Here is a 23,442-nt window from a genome sequence, read left to right as displayed (position 1 = left end):
CTATTTACATAGCTTTCAGAATGGATTGGGTGGAGGTATAAGTCACATATGTGACAGAGCCCTAGTTTAGTTTTAAATTAATATAATTTATATGTCTTCAGTAACTGCATCAACTAATGGAAAGAATATTAATTAAAATATCAAATAAAATGTTAGATTTATTTATTATGCCCCCCTTTGAAGAGGAGGGGGAATATTGTTTTGCACATGTCTGTCCGTCCGTCCGTATGTCCGTCCACCAGATGGTTTCCGGATGATAACTCAAGAACGCTTAGGCCTAGGATCATGAAACTTCATAGGTACATTGATCATGACACGCAGATGACCCCTATTGATTTTCAGGTCACTAGGTCAAAGGTCAAGGTCACGGTGACCCGAAATAGTAAAATGGTTTCCGGATGATAACTCAAAACGCTTATGCCTAGGATCATGAAACTTCATAGGTACATTGATCATGACTCGCAGATGACCCCTATTGATTTTCAGGTCACTAGGTCAAAGGTCAAGGTCACGGTGACCCGAAATAGTAAAATGGTTTCCGGATGATAACTCAAGAACGCTTATGCCTAGGATCATGAAACTTCATAGGTACATTGATCATGACTCGCAGATGACCCCTATTGATTTTCAGGTCACTAGGTCAAAGGTCAAGGTCATTGTGACCCGAAATAGTAAAATGGTTTCCGGATGATAACTCAAGAACGCTTATGCCTAGGATCATGAAACTTCATAGGTACATTGATCATGACTCGCAGATGACCCCTATTGATTTTCAGGTCACTAGGTCAAAGGTCAAGGTCACGGTGACCCGAAATAAATAGTAAAATGGTTTCTGGATGATTACTCAAGAACGCTTATGCCTAGGATCATGAAACTTCATAGGTACATTGATCATGACTCGCAGATGACCCCTATTGATTTTCAGGTCTCTAGGTCAAAGGTCACGGTGACCCAAAATAGTAAAATGGTTTCCGGATGATAACTCAAGAACGCTTATGCCTAGGATCATGAAACTTCATAGGTACATTGATCATGACTCGCAGATGACCCCTATTGATTTTAAGGTCACTAAGTCATAGGTCAAGGTCATGGTGACTCAACTTAGAAAAATGGTTTCCGGATGATAACTCAAGAACGCTTACGCCTAGGATCATGAAACTTCACAGGTACATTGATCATGACTCGCAGATTACCCCTATTGACTTTCAGGTCACTAGGTCAAAGGTCAAGGGCACGGTGACTTGACACAGTAAAATGGTTTCCGGATGATAACTCAAGAAAGCTTACGCCTAGGATCATGAAACTTCATAGGTACATTGATCATGACTTGCAGATGACCCCTATTGATTTTCAGGTCACTAGGTCAAAGGTCAAGGTCACAGTGCCAAAAAACATATTCACACAATGGCTGCCACTACAACTGACAGCCCATATGGGGGCATGCATGTTTTACAAACAGCCCTTGTTTATTTTTACATAAAAACACGATGTATTAGGTATAAGTAAAATTAAAGAAGTATTCCTTTTTCCAATTGCTCGTTATGTTCTTTGTAAAACAATTACTAAAAAACTGTAAGATTTGTTTTCAGAGACAAAAGTGGTTGCTACTACAACAGTTTTGAAAGTTCTGGCCAAACTTCATCATCAAAATATATTATATGTTTATTGACAGAGGTTGAGCAAACTTTGGACCTGTATCCTTTTGTAGTACTACGGAATAAATAGGGAACATTACTCTTGTTTATTGTTCCAGGAGTATTGTTTCATTCAAGTGGCTGGAGACTTATACACACTCTTGGACCAATTAACCATTTTTTAATGCCCACCACAAAGCAGTTGGGGAGGTTATAGGATTGCCCTTTGTCTGTCGGTCACTCAGTCCGTCAGTCTGTCTGTAACACTTTCATGTCCACTTATAACCCCTTTACTCTTTGATTCCTTTTCATGAAATTTGACTCAGTTGTTAACCCTTTACCACTTAGAGACATATTTTGATGCAGTTGAAGTCCCTTAGAAAGACAAATTTAATTTAATATCTTTCTTTCTAGATTAAACTTTTCAAGGCTTTATTTCCAACCTCTAGATATTGATGAGCAGCAAACAGCATAAACCCTGAACAGATTGCGAGTTACTTGCAGGGTAGGGTGTTCTTGTTTTATGCTGTTTGCACATAGCCATTTTCACTTTGCTTCTGAGTGGAAAAGAGGTTCAGGGCATTGAGACAACGTGCAGAAGGCATCATTCAGTAAGCTGGCTCAAGGTCAAGGTAAAAAATGTTGTTTGTTTGTCTGATCCATAACTCCTTTACCCTTTATCCCTTTACCACTTAGATACAAATTTATACGCATTTGTAGTCCCTTAGAAAGTTTAATTTAATTTAAGACCTTTCTCACTAGATTCAAGATTTTATGGCATCGTTTCCAACCCTTAGATACTGATGAGCAGCAAACAGCAAAAAACCTTAACAGACTGCGAGTTACTCGGAGGCTGTTCTGGTTTTATGCTGTTTGTACATATCCATTTTCACTTCTAAGTGGGAAAGCTTTATAGGATTTTTAGCACGCCTTAGCACATAGTGCTCATGGCAAGCTTTGAGTATATTGTGTTGTCCGTCATTCGTCAGTACATTGTTCCGTTCTTTAACTTTTGTGTCTGAGAACTTCTCCTTTTGAACTGCTGGGCAAATATTAATGAAACTTCACCGAAATGATCCTTGGTTGACCACCTTTCCATCCAATTTGTCCGCATACTTTGATGATTTAAATGAATGTATAAAATGACCATTGAAATGACCTTCCTGCAAAGTGTTAGTAAAATCAATCCAGTACATTGTTAATCTGAACCAAAGACAGTGATTGAGAAATAAGCTCACAGTGTATTAAAGTGAGACAATATGCCGGTAAAATTAGAAATGGCTATACAATGTACCAGTGTGTGACCAGTAATTAACAAGGATTGTTTTCAATTTCCATATGGCACTTCTATTCAAATCTTTCCATCTGTTCTGCTTCATAATCTTTATATCTGTTCAAGAATGATTTTAACAGCAAATTGCTGCAATTAGAGTATATGTCTGCAAAAAGTTTGATCAACAAGATGGTTTATATCATTTATGGATGTATGATTGTTTAAGGCATTACTTTAAAAAATATCCAAAATTGTATATGCTGAATGCTTATTGTCATGTCTACATCTGTTAAAAATGTGGGATAAAAAATAAGGGTCGGTGGTTAATTATTTTTGGATAACCAGTCTATGGTTACCATACTTTTTTTTTTACAAATTTGGAAATGCCCTATACAAGGTGGTGGTAACCTAATATTTAAAAGAATCAACAACAACCAGTTATTATACCCCCACAAACGAAGTTTAGTGGGGGTGTATAGGAGTGACCTTTTCTGTTGGTCGGTCCGTATTAAGTGTCCGCTCTTTAATTAAAGTTGTTTTCATCGGATCTTCACCAAACTTGGTCAGATGTTGTATCTAGATGATGTCTAGGTCAAGTTTGAATATAGGTCATGCCTGGTCAAAAACTAGGTCACTTGGTGCATTTTAAACATTGAGCATGTTGTCCGCTCTCTTTTTTTATATATTGAACAAACTGAACAGCAAACATAAACACACAGAATAGATATTAAGGGTACTTTCCTGTCCTTTGAACATCCAATAAATGTATTTTTATACCCCAATTACCATTGGTAATGGGGGCTATATAGGAGTCACTTTGTCGGTCTGTCGGTCCGTCGGTCTGTCCCGAAATTTCATCTGATCTTCACCAAACTTGGTCAAAAGTTGTATCTAGATGATGTCTAGGTCAAGTTTGAATATGGGTCATGCCAGGTCAAAAACTAGGTCGCAGGGTCACTTAGTGTGTTTTAAACTGAAAGTTTGTCCGGACCATAACTATGTCATTTATCGTTAGATTTTAAAATGGCTTGGTACATTTGATCACCATCATGGGACAGTGTGTCGTGTGAAAAAAGTATGTCGATATCTCAAAGGTCAAGGTCACACTTGGAGTTCAAAGGTCAAATGCTTGTCCGGGTAATAACTTTGTCATTTATTGTGAGATTTTAAAATCATTTGGCACATTTGTTCACCATCATTGGACGGTGTGTTGCCCGAAAGAATTACGTCGATATCTCCAAGGTCAAGGTCACACTTTGAGTTCAACGATCATAAATGAGCTTGTCCGGGCCATAACTATGTCATTCATTGTAAGATTTTATAATCATTTGGCACATTTGTTCACCATCATTGGACGGTGTGTTGCACGAAAGAATTACGTCGATATCTCCAAGGTCAAGGTCACACTTAAAGTTGAAAGGTCAAAAATGGCCATAAATGAGCTTGTTAGGGCCATAACTATGTTGTTCATTGTGAGAATTTCAAATCATTCGGCACATTTGTTCACCATCATTGGACGGTGTGTCGCGCGAAAGAATTACATCAATATCTCCAAGGTCAAGGTCACACTTTGAGTTCAAAGGTCAAAAATGGCCATAAATGAGCTTGTCCGGGCCATAACTATGCCGTTCATTGTGAAATTTAAAAATCATTTGGCACATATGTTCACCATCATTGGACGGTGTGTCGCGCGAAAGAATTACGTCGATATCTCCAAGGTCAAGGTCTCATAGGTCAAAAATGGTCATAAATGAGCTGGCCATAACTATGTTGTTTATTGTGAGATTTTAAAATCATTTGGCTCTTTTGTTCTCCCTCATTTGACGGTGTGTCGCGCGAAAGAATTATGTCGATATCTCCAAGGTTAAGGTCACACTTTTAATCCAAATGTCAAAAATGGCAATAAATGATCTTGTCTGGGCCATAACTATGTCATTCATTGTGAGATTTTAAAATGACTCTGTACATTACTTATGTTCACAGTCATTGGACGGTGTGTCATGTGAAAGAATTCAAGAGTTCAAAGGTCAAAATGGCTGTAAATGATAATGGCTAATAATTCTTAAAAATCGCCATAAATTAGATTCTCTTGTTTTGTGAAGACAGCATGCAAAATAGTCTGTGTCAATGCGGCACGTGGGGGTATACGTCACGTCTGTGACAAAGCTCTAGTTATTTTTATGCTCCCCGAAAAATTTCGGGGAGCATAAAGTTGCCAGTTTGTCCTTCCTTACTTCCTTACTTCCTTCCTTATGTCACATTTTTTTACAGTTTCTCATAGCGCCTTCAATATTTTACCGATCTCTTACATATTTTGCATGTTGCATGGACCTCTACCTTTTGATGAGGTTTCAGGTCACTGGGGTCAAGGTCAAGGTCCATGAGGCTAATAATAGATTTTTAATCACACTTTTGTTACAGTTTCTCATAGCGCTTTTAATATTTTACCAATCTCTTACATATTTGGCATGTAGGTACATGTACCTTGCATGGACCTTTACCTTTTGATGAGGTTTGAGGTCACTGGGGTCAAGGTCACTGAGGCTAATAATAGATTTTCTGTCACACTTTTGTTACAGTTTCTCATAGCGCCTTCAAAGGGAGCATCCATCGTTCCCAACAATACTTGTTTCTGTTTGTTCTATACAAAAGTGCAATAAAAACTGTATCAGCATAAAAAAGTTAAGAAATTAAATGATCAACACACTTTCTTTTGCTACAGCCATTGTTTAATTCAGTACCATTTAACCACTGCATTGTTTGTTATATATGTTATTTCTCATATTCAAAGTATATTTTTGTAGTAATTGCAAGCAATGTTATAATTATATCAGCTATAAATATATATTTTACAAAAAATGAGGACAACTTCAACGCATCAATTAATACTTAGTTTACAGGTATCTTGGGTTTAAGTACAAAATAAAGAAAGCAACATTAACAGAAAACAGTTATAACATAGTATTACTAAAGTGATAAAATAAATCTCAATATTTTAATTCACTAGTATATTAAAAATGTAAGCCTTAATTTATTTAATTGTCAAGAAATGTGTCCAACTAATTGTAACATTTTATTGAATTCCCGAATATTGTTCTTCTAAAACATTAGCTTTGGAGTAGAAGGGCTTCAATAGGCTATGAAAGGCGCGCATACGAAAATGGCACAAATACTCAAATATTAATACATCTCAATAATTAATTATCATAAAACACATAATATGTTAGAGTAATTATAGCAATTGTTTTGTGACAAACAACACCTGACATGAAGCCAGACAAAATTACTAATCAGCATCAACATAGATACATGGTACATGTCATACGTGCTTGTTTTAAATGATGCTATCTAAGGTGCATTAACATATCTTATTTTCAAAAAAGTGTTTATAAAATCGTTAATTATAAAATATCAACTCTACGAATATACTCTTCTGCTTACCTAGATATAAAAAAGTATGGTATTGCAAGTTTTAGCGATACCATACTTTTTTTACAAATCACCATTTTGGAAATGCCTGACATGGGGTGGTGGTAAAAAAGTATGTAAAATAATTATATAAATTTAAAAAATGCACCTAATATTTAAAAGCAAATAGTTTTTTTTTATATTGAACAAACTGAAGAGCACAAATAAACACACATCATAGATATTTAAGGTACTTTTATGTCCGTTAAACATCCAATAAAGGTTTGTTTTTTTTCTGTTTTTTCTATCCAAAAGTGATTGGAATTTTATTACAACAATAAAAACTATATCAGCATAAAATATAGTTAATTTTTTTTAATGATCACCTCATTTTTTAGCCCTTTTTTACAGTGCTTAATTGTCAGTAAATAGTAGTATACAAAATACATTTATCATTTTACTGTGCATTTCAACAAATATTGATAACAACTAGACAAATCATTGAAATGTTGATATGCAATAAATATAATCTTCAAAACAACAACTAAATGGTTTAAAATGAAAATGTATTTTTTTCACTTTTCATTCTAATAGTTCATTACCCAAACCACCATTTAACCACTGCATTTTTTGTTATATATGTTTTTTCTCATCTTCAAAGTCTATTTTTGAACTAATTGCTAGCAATTTTATAATAATATGACCCATGAATATATATTTTACAAAAAAATGAGCACAACTTTAAAGCCACAATTAATATTTACCTTGTCTTGGGTTTTAACAACAAAATAAAGAAAGCAACAATTACACTTGTACAAAGTATTACTAAAGTGATTACATAAACCTCCATACTTTGATTCATTAGTACATTAAAAATATACACATGATGCAATTTAATTTTCAAGAAATGTGTCCAATTAATTGTAACAATTTTTTGAATTCCCGAATATGTTCTTCTAAAACATTAGCTTTGGAGTAGAAGGGCTTCAATAGGCTATGAAAGGCGCACATACGAAAATGGCACATATACTCAAATATTAATACATCTCAATAATTTATTATCATAAAACACATAATATGTTACAGTAATTATAGCAATTGTTTTGTGACAAACAACACCTGACATGAAGCCAGACAAAATTGCTTATCAGCATCAACATAGATAGATGTCATATGTGCTTGTTTCAACTGGTGCTATCTTGGGTGCATTAAAATATCTTCTTTTTTTTAAGATCTATTCAATTGCTAATTATAAAATATTTATAAACTCTATAAATATGCTCTTCTTCATACCTAGATATAAAATGCCTTGACTTAATTAACAGTCACAGAAAAATGGAAATATTACTTTTTAACAGTGTTTATATCAATGTTTTTCTCCACTTGAAGACCTATTGCAAGTCCATAACAATCATTTTATTGTTATCATCTAATCCCACAATGACCTGGTCAGTGTTGGTATTGTAGCAGACAGACACTGGTTTGCTCACTCCATCTTTTGAAGCAAGAGTTGCCAGCTTCTTTTTTCCCTTATGATTCACCTGTATCACAGTATTGGAGGTGAACCCGCAAACAAGGACCTGTCCAGTAGGTGTTACATGTAGACCATATGGCTGCTGTAGATCAGAGTTAGTGAAGGTCGAAAGTAGGGCTCCATTTTTGGCCAGTGTGAAGAGCTTGTTGTATGTGTAGTTAGTGACAAAGATCTGTTCACCATCAGGACTTAGTGCACATTTGAACACTACAAAACATGAAACCAGTAAGATACTTACAGGTAAGCAATAATGTCATAAACACTTTTAAAACAACTAAAAATAATCCATGAAAGTTCATTAGTGTTTTTAATATCCACAGTACAGCAGCAATCTTATTTATACCCCCACAAACGAAGTTTAAGGGGGGTATATAGGAGTGAACTTGTCTGTCGGTCGGTCTGTCGGTCCCTTTTAAGTGTCAGCTCTGTAATTCAAGTTGTTTTCATCCGATCTTCACCAAACTTGGTCAGATGTTGTATATAGATGATGTCTAGGTCAAGTTCGAATATGGGTCATGCCGGGTCAAAAAATAGGTAACGGGGTCACCTAGTGCGTTTTAAACACAGTGTCCACTCTCTAATTCAAGTAGCTTTCATCCTAGCTTCACTAAACTTGGTCAGAAGTTGTATCTAGATGAGGTCTAGGCCAAGTTTGAACATGGGTCATGGCAGGTCAAAAACTAGGTCAAGGGGTCACTTAGTGCTTTTAAACACGAGCATGGTGTCCGCTCTCTAATTCAAATAGTTTTCATCCAATCTTCACCACACTTGGTCAGAAGTTGTATCTAGATGATGTGTAGGTCACGTTCAAACATAGGCTAAGCCGGGTCAAAAACTAGGTCACGGGGTCACTTAGTGCGTTTTAAACATTGAGCATGTTGTCCGCTGTTTTTTTGTGAAGACAACAGGCAAAATATTCTGTGTCAATGCGGCATGTGGGGGTATTAGTCACTTCTGTGACAAAGCTCTAGTTTTTGTTTAAATAATGATATATAAATGCGTATAAAATGTTCAATGTCTTCAATATTCAAATACATTGTATATTCATAATATAATTACCTGTGCAACTTCCTCTTGTATCCTCATAAAGCTTTTTCACATGTGTCCCAGTCAGTGTGTAGTGGTAGAGAGCAGTGCGAGAGGTGATATACAATGCTCCCTGTTGGTGGGCAATACCAACAGCATTATGTGGTAACTGTAACTTCCTGCCATTCACCAGCTGCCCATTTCTAATAGAGATAAACTGCACACCTGCAGTATCAAGAGTTACAGCCACCTCACTGGATGTGATCTGGCAAAAGTCACATGGAAAACTAGACACATCAGTGCTGACATCCCAGTGACTGGACACATTGTAACTTTTGTCCAACAGTTTCACTTGCTTATTTTTGTAATCTGCAATAATGACATGACCACTAGGCAGGCTGCAAATGCCTGTGATAGAGCAAATCTGATCTTTGTCACTTGGTATTTTCACATTATACTCAGACTTCCTCTTCACAGTCATCACCTTATTGGAAATCATTTTGAGTGTGAGATACTGCATACTGTCTACAATCCTCCCTAGACTAGACTTCTGAGACAGGTACAGCTCAATGTCAGTGTTTGCCTGGAATATCAGTGAACTCTGAACCTTCACAGGGTTTTCCCTTAGGTATGTCTTAGACTCGTGTATTTTGTCCAAGCATTTCCTGCTGGCTATGAACTCCATTTCTTTCTTGCTCTTATCACAAAGGCCCTGTACAGCTTCACTGAGTTGTTGGAGTTCATTCTTCAGTCTGCTGCAGTTGTCAACATCTTTCTTAAGAGAGATTTGCAATGTGGTCCTTATTTCATCCAATTCTTTCAAAGTAGTTTTTTCTAGTTCATCCAAAGCAGCATTTAATTTCTTACGCACGTCTCTGATTTCTTGCAGTTTTTCATTATATGATCCCTCCACTGACTGTATGCTGTCCTCTGTGTTCTCTTTAAGTGATTTATTTCAGCAAGAATTGTTTGAATTTTGTTTGACAACTGCTTTATATCCACTGACAGCTTTTTGACTGATTCAGAAATAGGAGCCAAATGGGTACATTGTCTGAAATAGCAACATAAATCTCAGTAATCAATTATCAAGTTGACACATAAAATATCTAGATGAAATAAATTAGATACATCATAAGGGTCAAATTGACAGTGCTTCTAAGGAAGGTGTGTTCATATTTATGTACATTTTGAATGTAATGTCTATTTAGTCCCTTACCAGTGAAAACCATTACCAACAAGAGATTGCCAAGCAATATGGTCGCCTACCAGTGAAACTCCACCATTGTCAGAATATTTTTTTGTTTTGTTTATTTGTTGCCATAGCAACCAGAATTCTTGGCATAGGAACAAAATGAAATGATGTGCATAATCTCCATATTGCCATCTATCCATGTTTCAAAATTCATGAAAAAATATGAAGAACTTTTAAAGTTATCGCAGGATCCACTATTTTCAGCAATATTTCTAGTCTATTTGTTAATATTTCTAGTCTATTTGTTGCCATAGCAACCAGAAATCTTGACATAGGAACAAAATGAAATGACGTGCATAATCTCCATATTGCCATCTATCCATGTTTCAAGTTTTATGGAAAAATATTAAGGACTTTTAAAGTTACCGGTTTCACCGGTAGGGGACAATTACAGAATGTGAATTATAAACAATGAATGTCCCATTTTTTAATCTAGATGTGTAGAAAAAATGTCCACAAATATTATACTTGTAACATAGTTTCAAAATTTTGAAAACATTTCTTGAAACTATTACTTAATTAAAATATTTGATTGATGTAAGTGATAACAATATCCCCTTGTATAATTGTGTTCTCATTCAACTACATGTAGTGTAATTACTCTTAGTTTTCTGACTCTTAAAAAATTATTCTATTTTAATAATCTGAAAATTCAGATATGAAAAAAAAATACAGGTGTCCAAAAATTTAGTGACAGGAATATTATGTGTTTTTTTCAATAATTATATTAAAATTAAAATAAACTAATGTGCAATAATTGTATTGTGTTGTGCTCTTCTTTCTCTGCTTTGTAAAAAATAAATAAAGTTCAAATGTGTAAAAACTTACTGCTTCCTTTACAATATCATTTCAAATGCTGTTGGGTGAAACCATTGTTTATTACAGGTGTAAATGGTGATTCACCCAATAACGCAAATGTAATTGTCCATTGCACTCGGGCATTATATTAATTTTTAGCTCGAGTATTATATATGAAATTCGCGTTAGTGTGAGCGTTGGAATGTCAAAGTTAGTGTACCACCTCAAATATTTTCTCTATGTCCCTTGACATATTGCTTTTATATTTTGCATTCTTCTTAACCAACATGACCCAATCTATAAACAAGAGCAGACAACTGTATCAAGCATTTTGTAAGAATTATATCCCTTTTCCACTTAAAAAATGCATATTATTGATAAATCTGTATTAAAGTTTGCATACCACCTCAAATATTTTCTATGTCCCTTGACATTTTGCTTTTATATTTTGCATACTTCCTTACCAACATGACCCCAATCTATAAACAATAGCAGACAACTGTATGAAGCATTTTGTACGAATTATGGCCCTTTTTCCACTTAGAATATGCATATTATTGATAAATCTATTTTAAAGTTTGCGTACCTCCTCAAATATTTTCTATGTACCTTGTCATATTGCTTTTATATTCTGCATACTTTTTTACCAACATGGCCCCAATCTATAAACAAGAGCAGGCAACTGTATCAAGCATAGTGTAAGAATTATGTTCCCTTTTTATACTTAGAAAATTGAAAATTGGTTAAGTTTTGTGTTTAGGTTCACTTTATTCCTAAAGTATCAAAGCTATTGCTTTCATACTTGCAACACTTACTAACTATCATAAGGAGACTGTGCAGGCAAAGTTATGTAACTCTGACTGGCATTTTGACATAATTATGGCCTCTTTTATACTTAGATAATTGAACATTTGGTTAAGTTTTGTGTTTTGGTCCATTTTACTCTTAAAGTATCAAAGCTATTGCTTTCAGACTTGGAGAACTCGCTAACTATTGTAAGGGGACTGTACAGGGCAAGTTTCATAACCATGGTTGGCGTTTTAACAGAATTATGGCCCTTATTTTGTCCTAGTAACTTTGAATATTTTGTTAAATTTTGTGTTTAGATCCACTTTACTTCTAAAGTATCAAGGCTATTGCTTTCAAACTTCAAATACTTTCTTACTATCATGAGGGTACTGAACCTGGCAAGTTGAAATTGACATTGACCTTTTAATGACCTTGACTCACAAGGTCAAATTAACAAATTTTGCTTAAATTGCCATAACTTCTTTATATATGATCATATTTGATTCATACTTTGACAAAACAACACTTACCTGACATACCACAATGGACTCTACCCAAACCATCCCCCACGCCCCACCCCACCCCCCAAAATTTTTTGTTTTCCTTTTTTTTCTTATTTTTGAAAGATCATCTAATAAATGACCCACATTATACCCCCTCCCCCCCCCCCCCAACCCCCCCCCAAAAAAAAAAAAAGATTTTTTTGAAACATGGTAAAAAAAAATATATAAAAAATATTTATTTTATTATTGAAGGACTGTCCAACCATCCCACCCAAGCTATTGCTATCAAACTTAAAATAAAATCTTATTACTTTGTTTTATGTCTTTACAAATGTTCAATAGATTGTGGAAAATATACCTTAACTCAGAATCGTCTATAAATTACAACTTCTTTAAAACATAAGCAATCAATATGTTTCAATTATGGTCCTCTTCCACTTGGAATATGACTATATTATTTTGACCTTATTGAATATGAACAATTTCCTCATGATGGCTTACGTTATGCTGTCAAGCACTCGAATAGTCGAGCCCGCTGTCTTTTGACAGCTCTTGTTTAGTGTTTTACTACGCGGCCCGCGATTTTTGCCTAAATCACCGATAACCGCGTTTGGGCCAAGGTGGCAAATCGCGTTGATTCGCCGCAAATCGCGGTGATTCACCGTGATAACACTCTACGCGTGATTCCACCGTGATTTCACTACGACCATCTCGCGATAAAGATCAGCTGTTGAATCATCGCAAAACACAGCGAATCGCCGTGATTGGCGTTGACTACTATATTTAAATTTCAACTTATTAACTAATGTCATTATTATTGACGATCACATTATATCGCGAAAATGTATTACAATATGAAAGTAAACGCCGTACTTGCTGAATGTCGAAACCTGATTTCCAAACAACATCTTTATTTGTTGAAATAAAAATTGTACAGTACGGCTCACGCAAAACCAAAAGTTCGCGGCTACAGATTATTTTGTTCTCGAAGTTTCTCCGCAGCCACAACGAGTATTCACTCCGAATCATGCCGAGGCACTCGGTGATAATTCGCGGATATAAGAAACAGGTACAGATAATAACCTGATAAATATTTTTACTTCTACGCGATTGTTTTAACATTTCGTCAGCTTCTCTGCATACTTCATACAATTACCATCGGATGTCATCTGTCAATGATTTTGTAGGTCAGTAACCATATCGAAGAAATTTACATAGTTTAATCTCGGAAACGAGACTTGCTTTAAACGTTGAAATAAAAGATATATATTTGCATAAAACTTGCTAAAATACACAGACGACACAAATATAAAAAATGTCGACCATTTGAATAAAATTAAATGGTTTATTTGTAAAATGAATACTTTCACTTTGACCCAATTTTCAGAAAATGACTTAAATGTGCATCTAAATTTAAATTTGCACATTGCTTCAGATGATGTACGCGTCTCCAATCCCGATTGGGTGCTAGATCTATTTAATAAAATAGTAGCGTGTAAAATTCATTTGATGGAACAATAGTAAACGTTTGTCTTTACTATTTCTCGAGCAATGTTGAACGGCATATACTTTTGAAAATGGAAGCCGTGATCATTCGGAATTATCGTTATTTTAAACATTTCAAACATAGTTTGTTACACTTAAAACTAGGCGGTGAATCGTTTGATTTGGTGGAATTCCGTTTCATTTCGGACCTTGTGCAATTTTTCAGATCATAATCTCTGTGCTTTATTACTCGAACTTGTTAGTTTCTGACCACGTGTGCTACTGAAAGTAACCATCGGGCTGTGTATTATGGTCCATGCAAGTTGCTAGGACCCGTCTTGAATATCCCTAATGTTAGATAAGCATGTGCACTATCATATGTTAGATAAGCATGTGCACTATTAATTAAATTGGTAAGTACAAAAGTTCTACTGAAAACCGCCGACTGCGTCTTTGTTTTATTATCCAATCAAGCCCCGAACATCCAATATCCTGTGTATTACCAGAAACAAACTTAAGATAAGCACGTGTCGTCTGTCAAAACAATGATTGTATAGCTGTTAACATATTGAAGAAGCTCACACAGTTAATTCCCATATATGCTCTCGGAAACAGACTTGCATAAAACATTTAAAATAACGATATTTATTTTCATAAGAATTGCTAATATATATAAGTTTGACAATTTCAATAAACAGATATTGGTTTATTTTCACAATATTAACTCCCTTTCTCGATTCCCAGAAAATGATGTGTACATGTTGCATTAAATCTAAACTTAAATTAATTTGTTTATTGGTCGTTGAAGAATATTATGAACTGTACACGACATTTGTGTGTAGTCAGTATACAAGGCAATAATTGTTTCAATAACGAAGGAACTGAAACAGCGTAACGGTTACAATACGGCGTGTTTTAATTATATTTTATTTAGATGAAATGTCAATGCCAAGTATTTCGCAAGGTACCCCGGTAATTAGGTTCAAATTCACAACGAAACTTTTAATGGAAATTAAAATTAATGATATCAATATTTTACCCACTATTAAATGTTTATTTACAAATAAATACACACACGCCAATTTTCACGCGCTTTTTATCAAACAAAGAAATTAATTTAATTCATTTGCACTATGTATTTCTGGCTAGAATTTGAAACCTAAAATAGCTGTACACGACGCGTGCAAACCGTGTCAGGTGATTTACGCATGTACAATACAACTGATCTGATTGGGCGCTTATGTCATCAAATCTTTAAATAGAAACATATGCCGAAATTCATTTGATAATTTCGAAGGTTTGTGTATGACATTCTTTGGGACTCTTATTGTCAGTATTAACCCGAATTCGCTGTAAAATTGAAATCAGGCATATGCGGGATTATCGAGTAATGGATAAAGACGGAAGAAGTTGCATGTATGTGATTGAGACAGTTGAAACGTATGTATCGGGGAATCGAGAGACTCGGAAAAATACGACGATTACATTACAATCAGTTATGAGTTCTCCATGGCTTCAAACTGTTAATTGCATAACCAAAAACGCAACTATCACTCCTCCAGGTACGGCATCATACAGCTAGGTGCGAACACTGTTTTGTTTTATACGCAGCATTTTAAAAGACAAAAAAAAACTGTCAGGGACATGGGTGTGAAATACATGTTGACATTTTAAAAAGGATACTCAATTATATCTGCCAACAACGCTAATAATCCCATATTGCTATAATCTCTGTGAAAATAATATATGTACATGTAACATAGAAAAATTGTTCTTCACCGCGTTGACCGGGAACGCGGTGAATCGCGGTGAATCACCGCGGAGATTATATTTATCGCATTTGCGGTGATCATGCTCAACCTAGCGTGATGAAACGCGCGAGATTGCGGTGATTTTTCACCCAAAATAAATAATGACCACCGCGTGTCGGTGATTTAGGCAAAAATCGCGGGCCGCGTAGTGTAAGCGAAAACATGGAAACAATCTGGTACCGGTAATATAGCTCTTTAAAAGATACTGTTTGAAAATTTGGGGTCTTTAATTATGGACGAAAACCCAAATATCCGAAAATTTAGAGTCACGAAAAATAATTATTTTGGCTAATAAAGGGGTTGTCTGAAAAATTAGAGTGTCCGAAAACTTAGAGTAATTACAGTAACTACAGTTCCCAGTGTCACCTACCTGTGAGTCAGTAAAACACAATCAGAGCAGCACAGCTGACTGTGGTCCTGGCAGAACATTTTCAGTTTCTTGTTGTTGTGAACATCGCATTTCAGTAGCAAATCCTCGATTGCCTTTGTTAAAGGCCATTTGTTTGTTTCTCCTCTTCCACATTTCAAATGGTTTACAAATATATGATCATGATGATGAAGGCATTCTTCACAAAACACTTCAAACATGTTTCACAAAACATTTCAGCACTTGCTTCTATATTTTTACTTTCGCAAGGGCTACACAAATAGTCCTTCACTGAATCTGAAGATTTATGAACTGAATCTACAAAAGTTGCCATGTTCAAAATGCGTTGAGAACTGTCTTCTATTAAATAGTAGTGTTTTCGCTATTATTTAGATTCCTTTAATGAAATACAATTTGTGATTTCAAAACCAGAATGTGTTGTGAATTGACAGGCACAGTTTTCAGTATTATACACATGTACTGAAACTTAAGCTAGTAAACCTGCCTAATATTTGCTGTTAAAGCTAACAACCCACTTTATATACACACTTGAGCACATTCCATAGTCAAGTTACAAAACGATCTTGTTCATACTAGATAACATTTAACATTTTGAAGATAACAGTGGTACAGGTATAAACCATTTTCAGAAAATGGCTTAAACTTGATACATATTCAGTTAAAGGGACTTGTTTTCAGATTCTTATATTGAAAAAAAAGTCATGAAATCTAAATTTTAACAATAATTATTGTCTAATATTAAGAATATAATATCAGGAATAGTCTCAACTTATTAAAAATGCAATAAAAAAAGGTTGATGCAAAATATTAACGTGCCCAGGATTAAGGAAGCAAAATCTAACACGCTTTAACAACACCACTGAGGCTTTAATACTTAACTACAAAATTCTAACAGTACGTAAGATATATAGTTACACATTTTCCAAATGTTTGGTAAAGATATAACAAACACTCTATAAAGGGGCCTTTTCACAGATTTTGGCATGTATTGAATTTTGTCATTAAATGCTTTATATTGATAAATTTAAACATTGGATCTAAAAAGCTCCAGTAAAAAAACAATGATAAAATTAGAGAAAGAAAAAAAGTAACCCTCAACTGGGCTCGAACCACTGACCCCTGGAGTAAAAGTCTTAGACCACTTGACCATCCATGCTTATACAATTAGTAAAGTATTTTAAACTTAATATAAGCAATCCTCGATGTATCTAAAAAATATCACGACAACAACAGAACTCCAAATTATTCAATCGTTTTGCATTGCAACTCTTTATAATTTTCAGGTTTTTAAATCGTCAAAAGATGCATATAATGGATATTTTAGAGCATGGTAAATGTTCAGTATTACTCTTTCCTCACGAATATCATAACTACAAAGAAAATTTGCGAATCTGAAACAATTTTGTTAAATTTGGTCAATTTACCAAAACGTGAAAAGGCCCATTTAATGTTACAAAATAAATTTTTTGATAATTATGCATAAATTATCCATTTTTATTTAGGCATGGTTGTTATTTTGCTTGTGTGAATAAAATTAATCCATTAATATATTAACCTATGACAATTTCGGGGAAAGTTGTCATTTTGCTAAACTATGAACACTTCTCTTTAACAATTATGTTCCTGTCATTGGTAGTTAAAAAATGTGGTATTTCGCAATAAGTCTTATCTACCTGTATTGATTTGTCTATGTTTAAAACATTTCTTACTTTCATTTTTAACAACTCACATTTATGTTCAGAACTGAATCATTAAATTTGCAAACATAAGCTAAATTGAAGATAAATTGAAGATTAAAATTTCCACTATATGTATAGAGTTACCATACCAAAATTTAGGAAGTCAACAACTACAACATTTGTTTTCTGATAAAAGAAAAATACAAAGCTTTTTGCCACATGAATAAATTAGGTAATGTGTTAAGACATATGCTTGCAATGATGGAAGTTAACAAAACGTGAATAAATACATATAAAATCAGTAAATTGAATATATTATTGATTGTCTTACATGTTCCCTTTTTATTGGCATTTTAAATATAATTATTTGCTATGTTTTCTTTATTTTTCAAGGTTTTTATTTGAAAACAATTTATTATAGTATATTCCTTATTTCTCTATGGGGCACAAACGTAAAAAAAGTAAATGGTGTCTATTACTTTGAGTTTACGAAATTTTAACTTTTTTTCTTTGCATTGAAGGTTGTTATAGCATTCTTTTTCTACGTCTACCATATATACATTTATATACCAGGTAGAAAATAACTTTTAAAATCTTCCAAACCACTTGTTTGATATTAACTTTTTGGTGTTTAACTTAGTATGGTGGTTCTTGACCAAGTTTGTTGAAATTATGCCTCTAGGGTCTGAATATATGTATATTGAAAACTTTAAAAATCATCTCTGAAATCGCATTACCCAGAGGTTTGTTAGCTGACATGCATGGTCTTGTAGGGGTTTTAATATTTGATGTGCTACATTGTTGTGGTCCTCTACTTGATTGAATGAATTGTACATACATGCTTCATAGTTTACAGATGTTTAATGAACATGTAAAAATTAAATATATATGGTGTTTTAACTTTCAAATCTTGCCATTGTTTTGGCGTAGAAATAATCTCCCAAGAAATAGATCTTAGATCTTTAAAAATATGCCCCGCATATATTCAAAATATTAACAACTTAACTAATGAATCAAGATTCCGGACAGACATTGACAGACTTTGTTTGGAGCTTAAACCTAGCATTCAAGCAATGAATCCAGAAGGTGATGTACCAGATGATATCGGGGCTTCCCTCCAAAATTGGCATTCAATTGCAGTGGACTATATGGTGCGGTGTAATCTAGCCCTAGGTGACAACTTGAAGTACCTGGTGTATGCTGTGAGTTTTCTTACAAAGTTTTAAATACAAATTGAAGTATCTGGTTTCTGATGTGGGTTTTATTGCAAAATATTGAATTTAAAAGATGTAACTATAACCATTTTTAAGTAGAGTAAAATGTGAATTGTGGCTTGTAATGTTGGTAGAAAAATACCCGAGCATCAGTAATTTTCAAACTTTTCACAGGAATGAACACTTGGACAAATTTTGTTCGTACAAACAATTATAACTGTAAAATTGTGTGGCATGATATTAGCCTGATGATGAGGAAAACTGTAATTAATACATGTGCATAAAGTGGTGTCCCTCAGGCTAATCAAGGACGAAACTTTCGAATGTATGGGGTTTTTTGTTTAAAGGAAGTCTCTAATTAGTGAAAATCCAGTTAAGGCAAAAGGTGTTGACCCAGATTAGCCTTTGCCACATGCTTTAAGCTCGGTTTTCCTAGAATGTGGCTCCTACAAATATAACATGAAACCATATAAAATATGTGACTACTTTATTTAAGGCTCTCATGGATCACAAGTTGCAAGTTTCTGGGGGCACAGAGGAATTGCAGACAGACATTAAGAGGTATGTCCTACCGTGCTATATTGCACACAGTTATTTATGTGATCCTAAGCTTGTCAATGTAATGGACAAGTACAATATGCAAACATCTTTTTACAAACCCTGGTGCACAAAATATGTGATGCCAATATTAAGTCCTATTCAAAGTAGGTAAATAATTCATCTTTCAACATTCATTTTTAGATGATTTCTGGTAAAATGTCTCACTTGTTTTCAAGATTATAATTTTAAAAGGTGTGCGGCAACTTTTATCTGCTTTGATTCTGTTCTGATAGATGCATATGGATGTAAATTCATACCTTTGAATTACAAGAGCTTCATTATTTGTATGATTTCGAATGATGATTATCTGTTTATTATCCAATATGTTAAACATTTTTGCTTTATAAGAAAAAGTTTCAAGGGTGCTAATATCAACTATAGTAATTTCTTTGTGTGAAATATAATACCCAGGAAAAAAAATTCATCGCAGTTTTAATATTTGGACAGGTTTTATGCCGCTTGCAGCATGTCAGACATACTAAGCCAACTCAGAGAATCACGGGCAACGCAGGCTGACCACTCCCCAATGGGCAGCATTGACATGCTGACCGATCTGAACACGACGCAGGCTGAAAGCCAAGCAGCACTGACTGTCAGCATCACCGAGGACTCCATCAAACTCGACTCCAGTGGTACGTAAGTGAGCCGTGCTCTGGAAAAACAGGGCTTAATGCTGTGTGTGTTAAGTTTCATCCCAGATCAGCCTGTGTAGGCAGCAAAGGCTAATCAAGGATGACACTTTTTGTTTAGACCAGATTTGATTGAGAAGAACCTCCAGTTCATGACTTCAGCCTTTATCCTAGTTGGGACTTTTTTGCATGGTTGATTAAGATTAATCGTGAAATGAAAGTTCAAGACACAGAACAATAATTCTTTTTATAATGTAAAAGAGTTTTCCCATTTAATGGACATCATATAATCATAGTTGAAACACTTGATAATATAACAAGTTAAAGACAAAGTCCAAATAGCATAATTCCCTGCTTGAGGTGTAAGCATGGAACTGTTGTATATGGTATAGAAATGATCAGCAGGTACAGCAGTTTCACACTCAATTTATCTATGGTGTCTAATCCTAATCATTACTTAATGGGACAGCAAACTATATGCTTCTTGTTTTATGTGTAAGGAGGTTCAATGGTGTATTTTTTGCAAGTTGTGTTCAGGGGCCTTTATTCACCATCCAATTATTAGACTTAAGTCGAAAAATAAAGAATATATGTAATGTTCTAATGATATACATGTAACACAGTTCAATAAGGTTTGGAATTCAACACTTCCAATGATACAATGATTCATTTAAATCAATTTATTTATGACATAGGAAACGTGTAGCCGGCATATATTCAAATGTGGAGCATTTTTTCCTTGCTTCTAAGTCTATTCTATATTCTGAAGTCTAAACCATTGGTTGGTGATGATAGGCCCTGGTATTTTGCTGTTATAGATACATGTTTTTATCAGTGTAAGGGATGATTATGAATTTGAGGCAAATAACAATTTATAGCATTTCTCATACAAAATCTTATTATACAATATAACCCCCACAATCAGTCTAAGTGGATGAAATGGATCCCCCAAGAGAGGCTGTCTGTCTGACTCATTGTAGACATAAGCTTGTCTGACTTTATACATCTACATCGTTCTTCATTATGATATGCAGTAATTATAGCTTTAAAATATAGTCAGTATTAAAGAAACACATGTAGTTTTTGTCTCAGTACATGACAGGTTACTATAACTGCTTATGGTTTTGTTTAAATTTTCTTTGTTATTACAAAAGTAAGCCTGTTGTTTATCTTAGTACATGTTTGTTTGAGATTGTGATAAAATTGATGTTATTATTTTCGTTGTATTTACTAGATTGTAACCTGTTTTGTGAAGAATGGGCCGGCAAACTAGCAAAGGCAGAGTACAGAGAAAATGCACTGAGGTTGAAACAGATCATTGACTTGTTGAAGTTGAAGGTATGTTTTGTTCAACAAGTCGCTCTGGTGTAGTGAATATGGTGTCTGCCTAGCGACTGGATGGTCACTGGTTCGATCCCCTCTACTGGAGCGTTTTTTAGATCTTCCTCAAAGACACCAAGTACTGGTTCTTAGTCCTAGGAAACGGACTTGAGAGTGTTTCAATTAGCCTTAGGTTTTCGATGCAATCGAGCTAAAATGAATAATTTTAAACTAACCTAAGTTGAAGGTATACAAAAAATTTACATATAAACTGAATATTAATTTATTAGAATGGGAATTTAGACAAAACATGTTTCTGATTAATTGGTACGATTATACTCTTAGTATACGAGTATAGGAGATTTACTTCGAGCTGGAGTCTTCTAATAAATAATGAGACCTGCTGTCGCAATTGGAGTTTGTTGGTTTCATTAGATTATTAACAATATTCCACAAATGGTCAGAGAAATTATTATTGTTTTTTTGTGGTTCAGCCTTGAATGATTTTTTTTCTGTGATCATCAGTGGAAAAAAATCAATAAACTTAAAAACGTAACAATTTTCGTTTTGTTTCATGCTTTCTTATTGATTGTTCTAATTCCATGGGAATAATACTGTCATGACGTCAAAATTATAACATCATTTCACAGCAATTTTAAATCATTGATATATGCCTTTAAACCACATGATGGAATGCCATCAAATTGGATAAGCTTCATAACCCTCCATCATGGTGTAATGCTGGCAATTTTTGCTTCTTAAATAGTTCATCCAGACCATGAATGTGCTGAAAAGACTGCTTAGAGATGCCGAGAAGGACTTCTACACTCTCTATAGGTAATACTTTACCTAGAATTATATAGCAACATGAGTGTTTTACACTTTGAATTGCTTTTGTATGTTATTTGCATAGTATGTTTCAATAGAACTAACAGAACTTGTAAGTTTGTGATCTACTACATGTTGTTCTATACTTACATCCTGATTTGCCTGAATGATTCTTATAAAAATTTAAGTTAGTAACTCTATCTGGAATATTTCATGATAAATGTTTGACAAGAAATGTTTGAATCAATGTTTTTTGTTCTTTTGCTTGGCTATAATATAATGTATTACGCTTCACATGAACCTTGACAAACCATTTGTGTACTAGTTTACAGAATGTGCCCCATAATATGGTTGCAAAGATAAAAACAAGTTCAAGAAATCTGTCTACTTAAAACATTCAGCAGCCATATAAACGTTCATTTAAAAAATAAATCCTAGTAGATATATGAATAGAAGTTATACATTTGTATTTATATTTTGCAGGACCTTCTTATTTCTTCGGGATTCTGGAAACAATGAAATTCTGCTGCACTACGTTTCCACGGAGGGCTCATCAGAAACCGCCAAGGTCTTAGTGGTGCTTCGAGACTTCATACAAGAGCAAACTGTGCAATAAGGCAAACAGCCATATTGATCGATCATACAAGAAAAAACTGTGCAATAAGGCAAACAGCTATATTGATCGATCATAGAAGAGCAAACCGTGCAATAAGGCAAACATCTGTATTGATCAATAAAATGGGAGTCGATGAACAAAAATTATATTATATATTATACATGACATTCCTTTGTACATGATTTTAAGCTTTCCCTGCTAAGAAGCAAAGTGAACTTGGCTATATGCAACCAGCATAAAACCAGCATAAAACCAGAACAGCATGCCATTAACTTGCAGGCAGTTCAGGCTTTATGCTGTTTGCTGCACATCAGAATCTGAGGTTTGCAAATGAAGGCTTTTGAACATAATCTAGTAAGAAAGGTCTTACATTAATTTGATTTTCTAAGGCAACAAAGGCGTTAAAGTGTATATCCGAGTTGTAAAGGGTTAAACTAATTAAATATATGTACATTTTATTGTATGCTAAAAAAATTTGTTATTTTCCCGTCTGCTGTCATTAACTGTTGTACGTTTGTCGATTTGTGTGTTATAATTATTAAGTACTGAATACAAAGGTTGTAATGTATAGGAAGTTTGAGTGCAATATATAACCTGTTCATATTTGTTAATATGGTTGTGATTACTGTTATCAATTATAAATCAATGGCCTATT

The 23,442-nt window shown here is 34.3% G+C and overlaps 2 protein-coding genes across 2 annotated transcripts in view; one reads left to right on the top strand and one right to left on the bottom strand.

Moving 5' to 3' along the window:
- Positions 1-23,442, top strand: part of LOC127868160 (uncharacterized) — a 27,968-nt gene extending 4,526 nt beyond the window's left edge. Inside the window, exons 3-9 of the mRNA XM_052409791.1 lie at positions 1,590-1,694; positions 18,599-18,782; positions 19,291-19,355; positions 19,842-20,026; positions 21,258-21,361; positions 22,110-22,180; positions 22,655-23,442. Of these exons, the coding sequence (XP_052265751.1) occupies positions 1,590-1,694; positions 18,599-18,782; positions 19,291-19,355; positions 19,842-20,026; positions 21,258-21,361; positions 22,110-22,180; positions 22,655-22,787 (847 nt within the window). The 3' untranslated portion in view covers positions 22,788-23,442. The remainder of the gene's footprint in view (positions 1-1,589; positions 1,695-18,598; positions 18,783-19,290; positions 19,356-19,841; positions 20,027-21,257; positions 21,362-22,109; positions 22,181-22,654) is intronic.
- Positions 7,132-16,461, bottom strand: LOC127868161 (uncharacterized). The gene is made up of 3 exons (XM_052409793.1): positions 15,884-16,461; positions 8,909-9,926; positions 7,132-8,056 (listed from the first exon to the last, which is right to left on the bottom strand). The coding sequence occupies exons 2-3, from the start codon at positions 9,558-9,560 to the stop codon at positions 7,707-7,709; spliced, it is 1,002 nt and encodes a 333-aa protein (XP_052265753.1). The 5' UTR covers positions 9,561-9,926; positions 15,884-16,461; the 3' UTR covers positions 7,132-7,706.

Source organism: Dreissena polymorpha, chromosome 2 (genome assembly GCF_020536995.1).
Source record: "Dreissena polymorpha isolate Duluth1 chromosome 2, UMN_Dpol_1.0, whole genome shotgun sequence".
NCBI lineage: Eukaryota > Metazoa > Mollusca > Bivalvia > Myida > Dreissenidae > Dreissena > Dreissena polymorpha.
The sequence above is the reverse complement of the archived record's forward strand: the minus strand, read 5'-3'. Positions and strand labels throughout refer to the sequence as shown.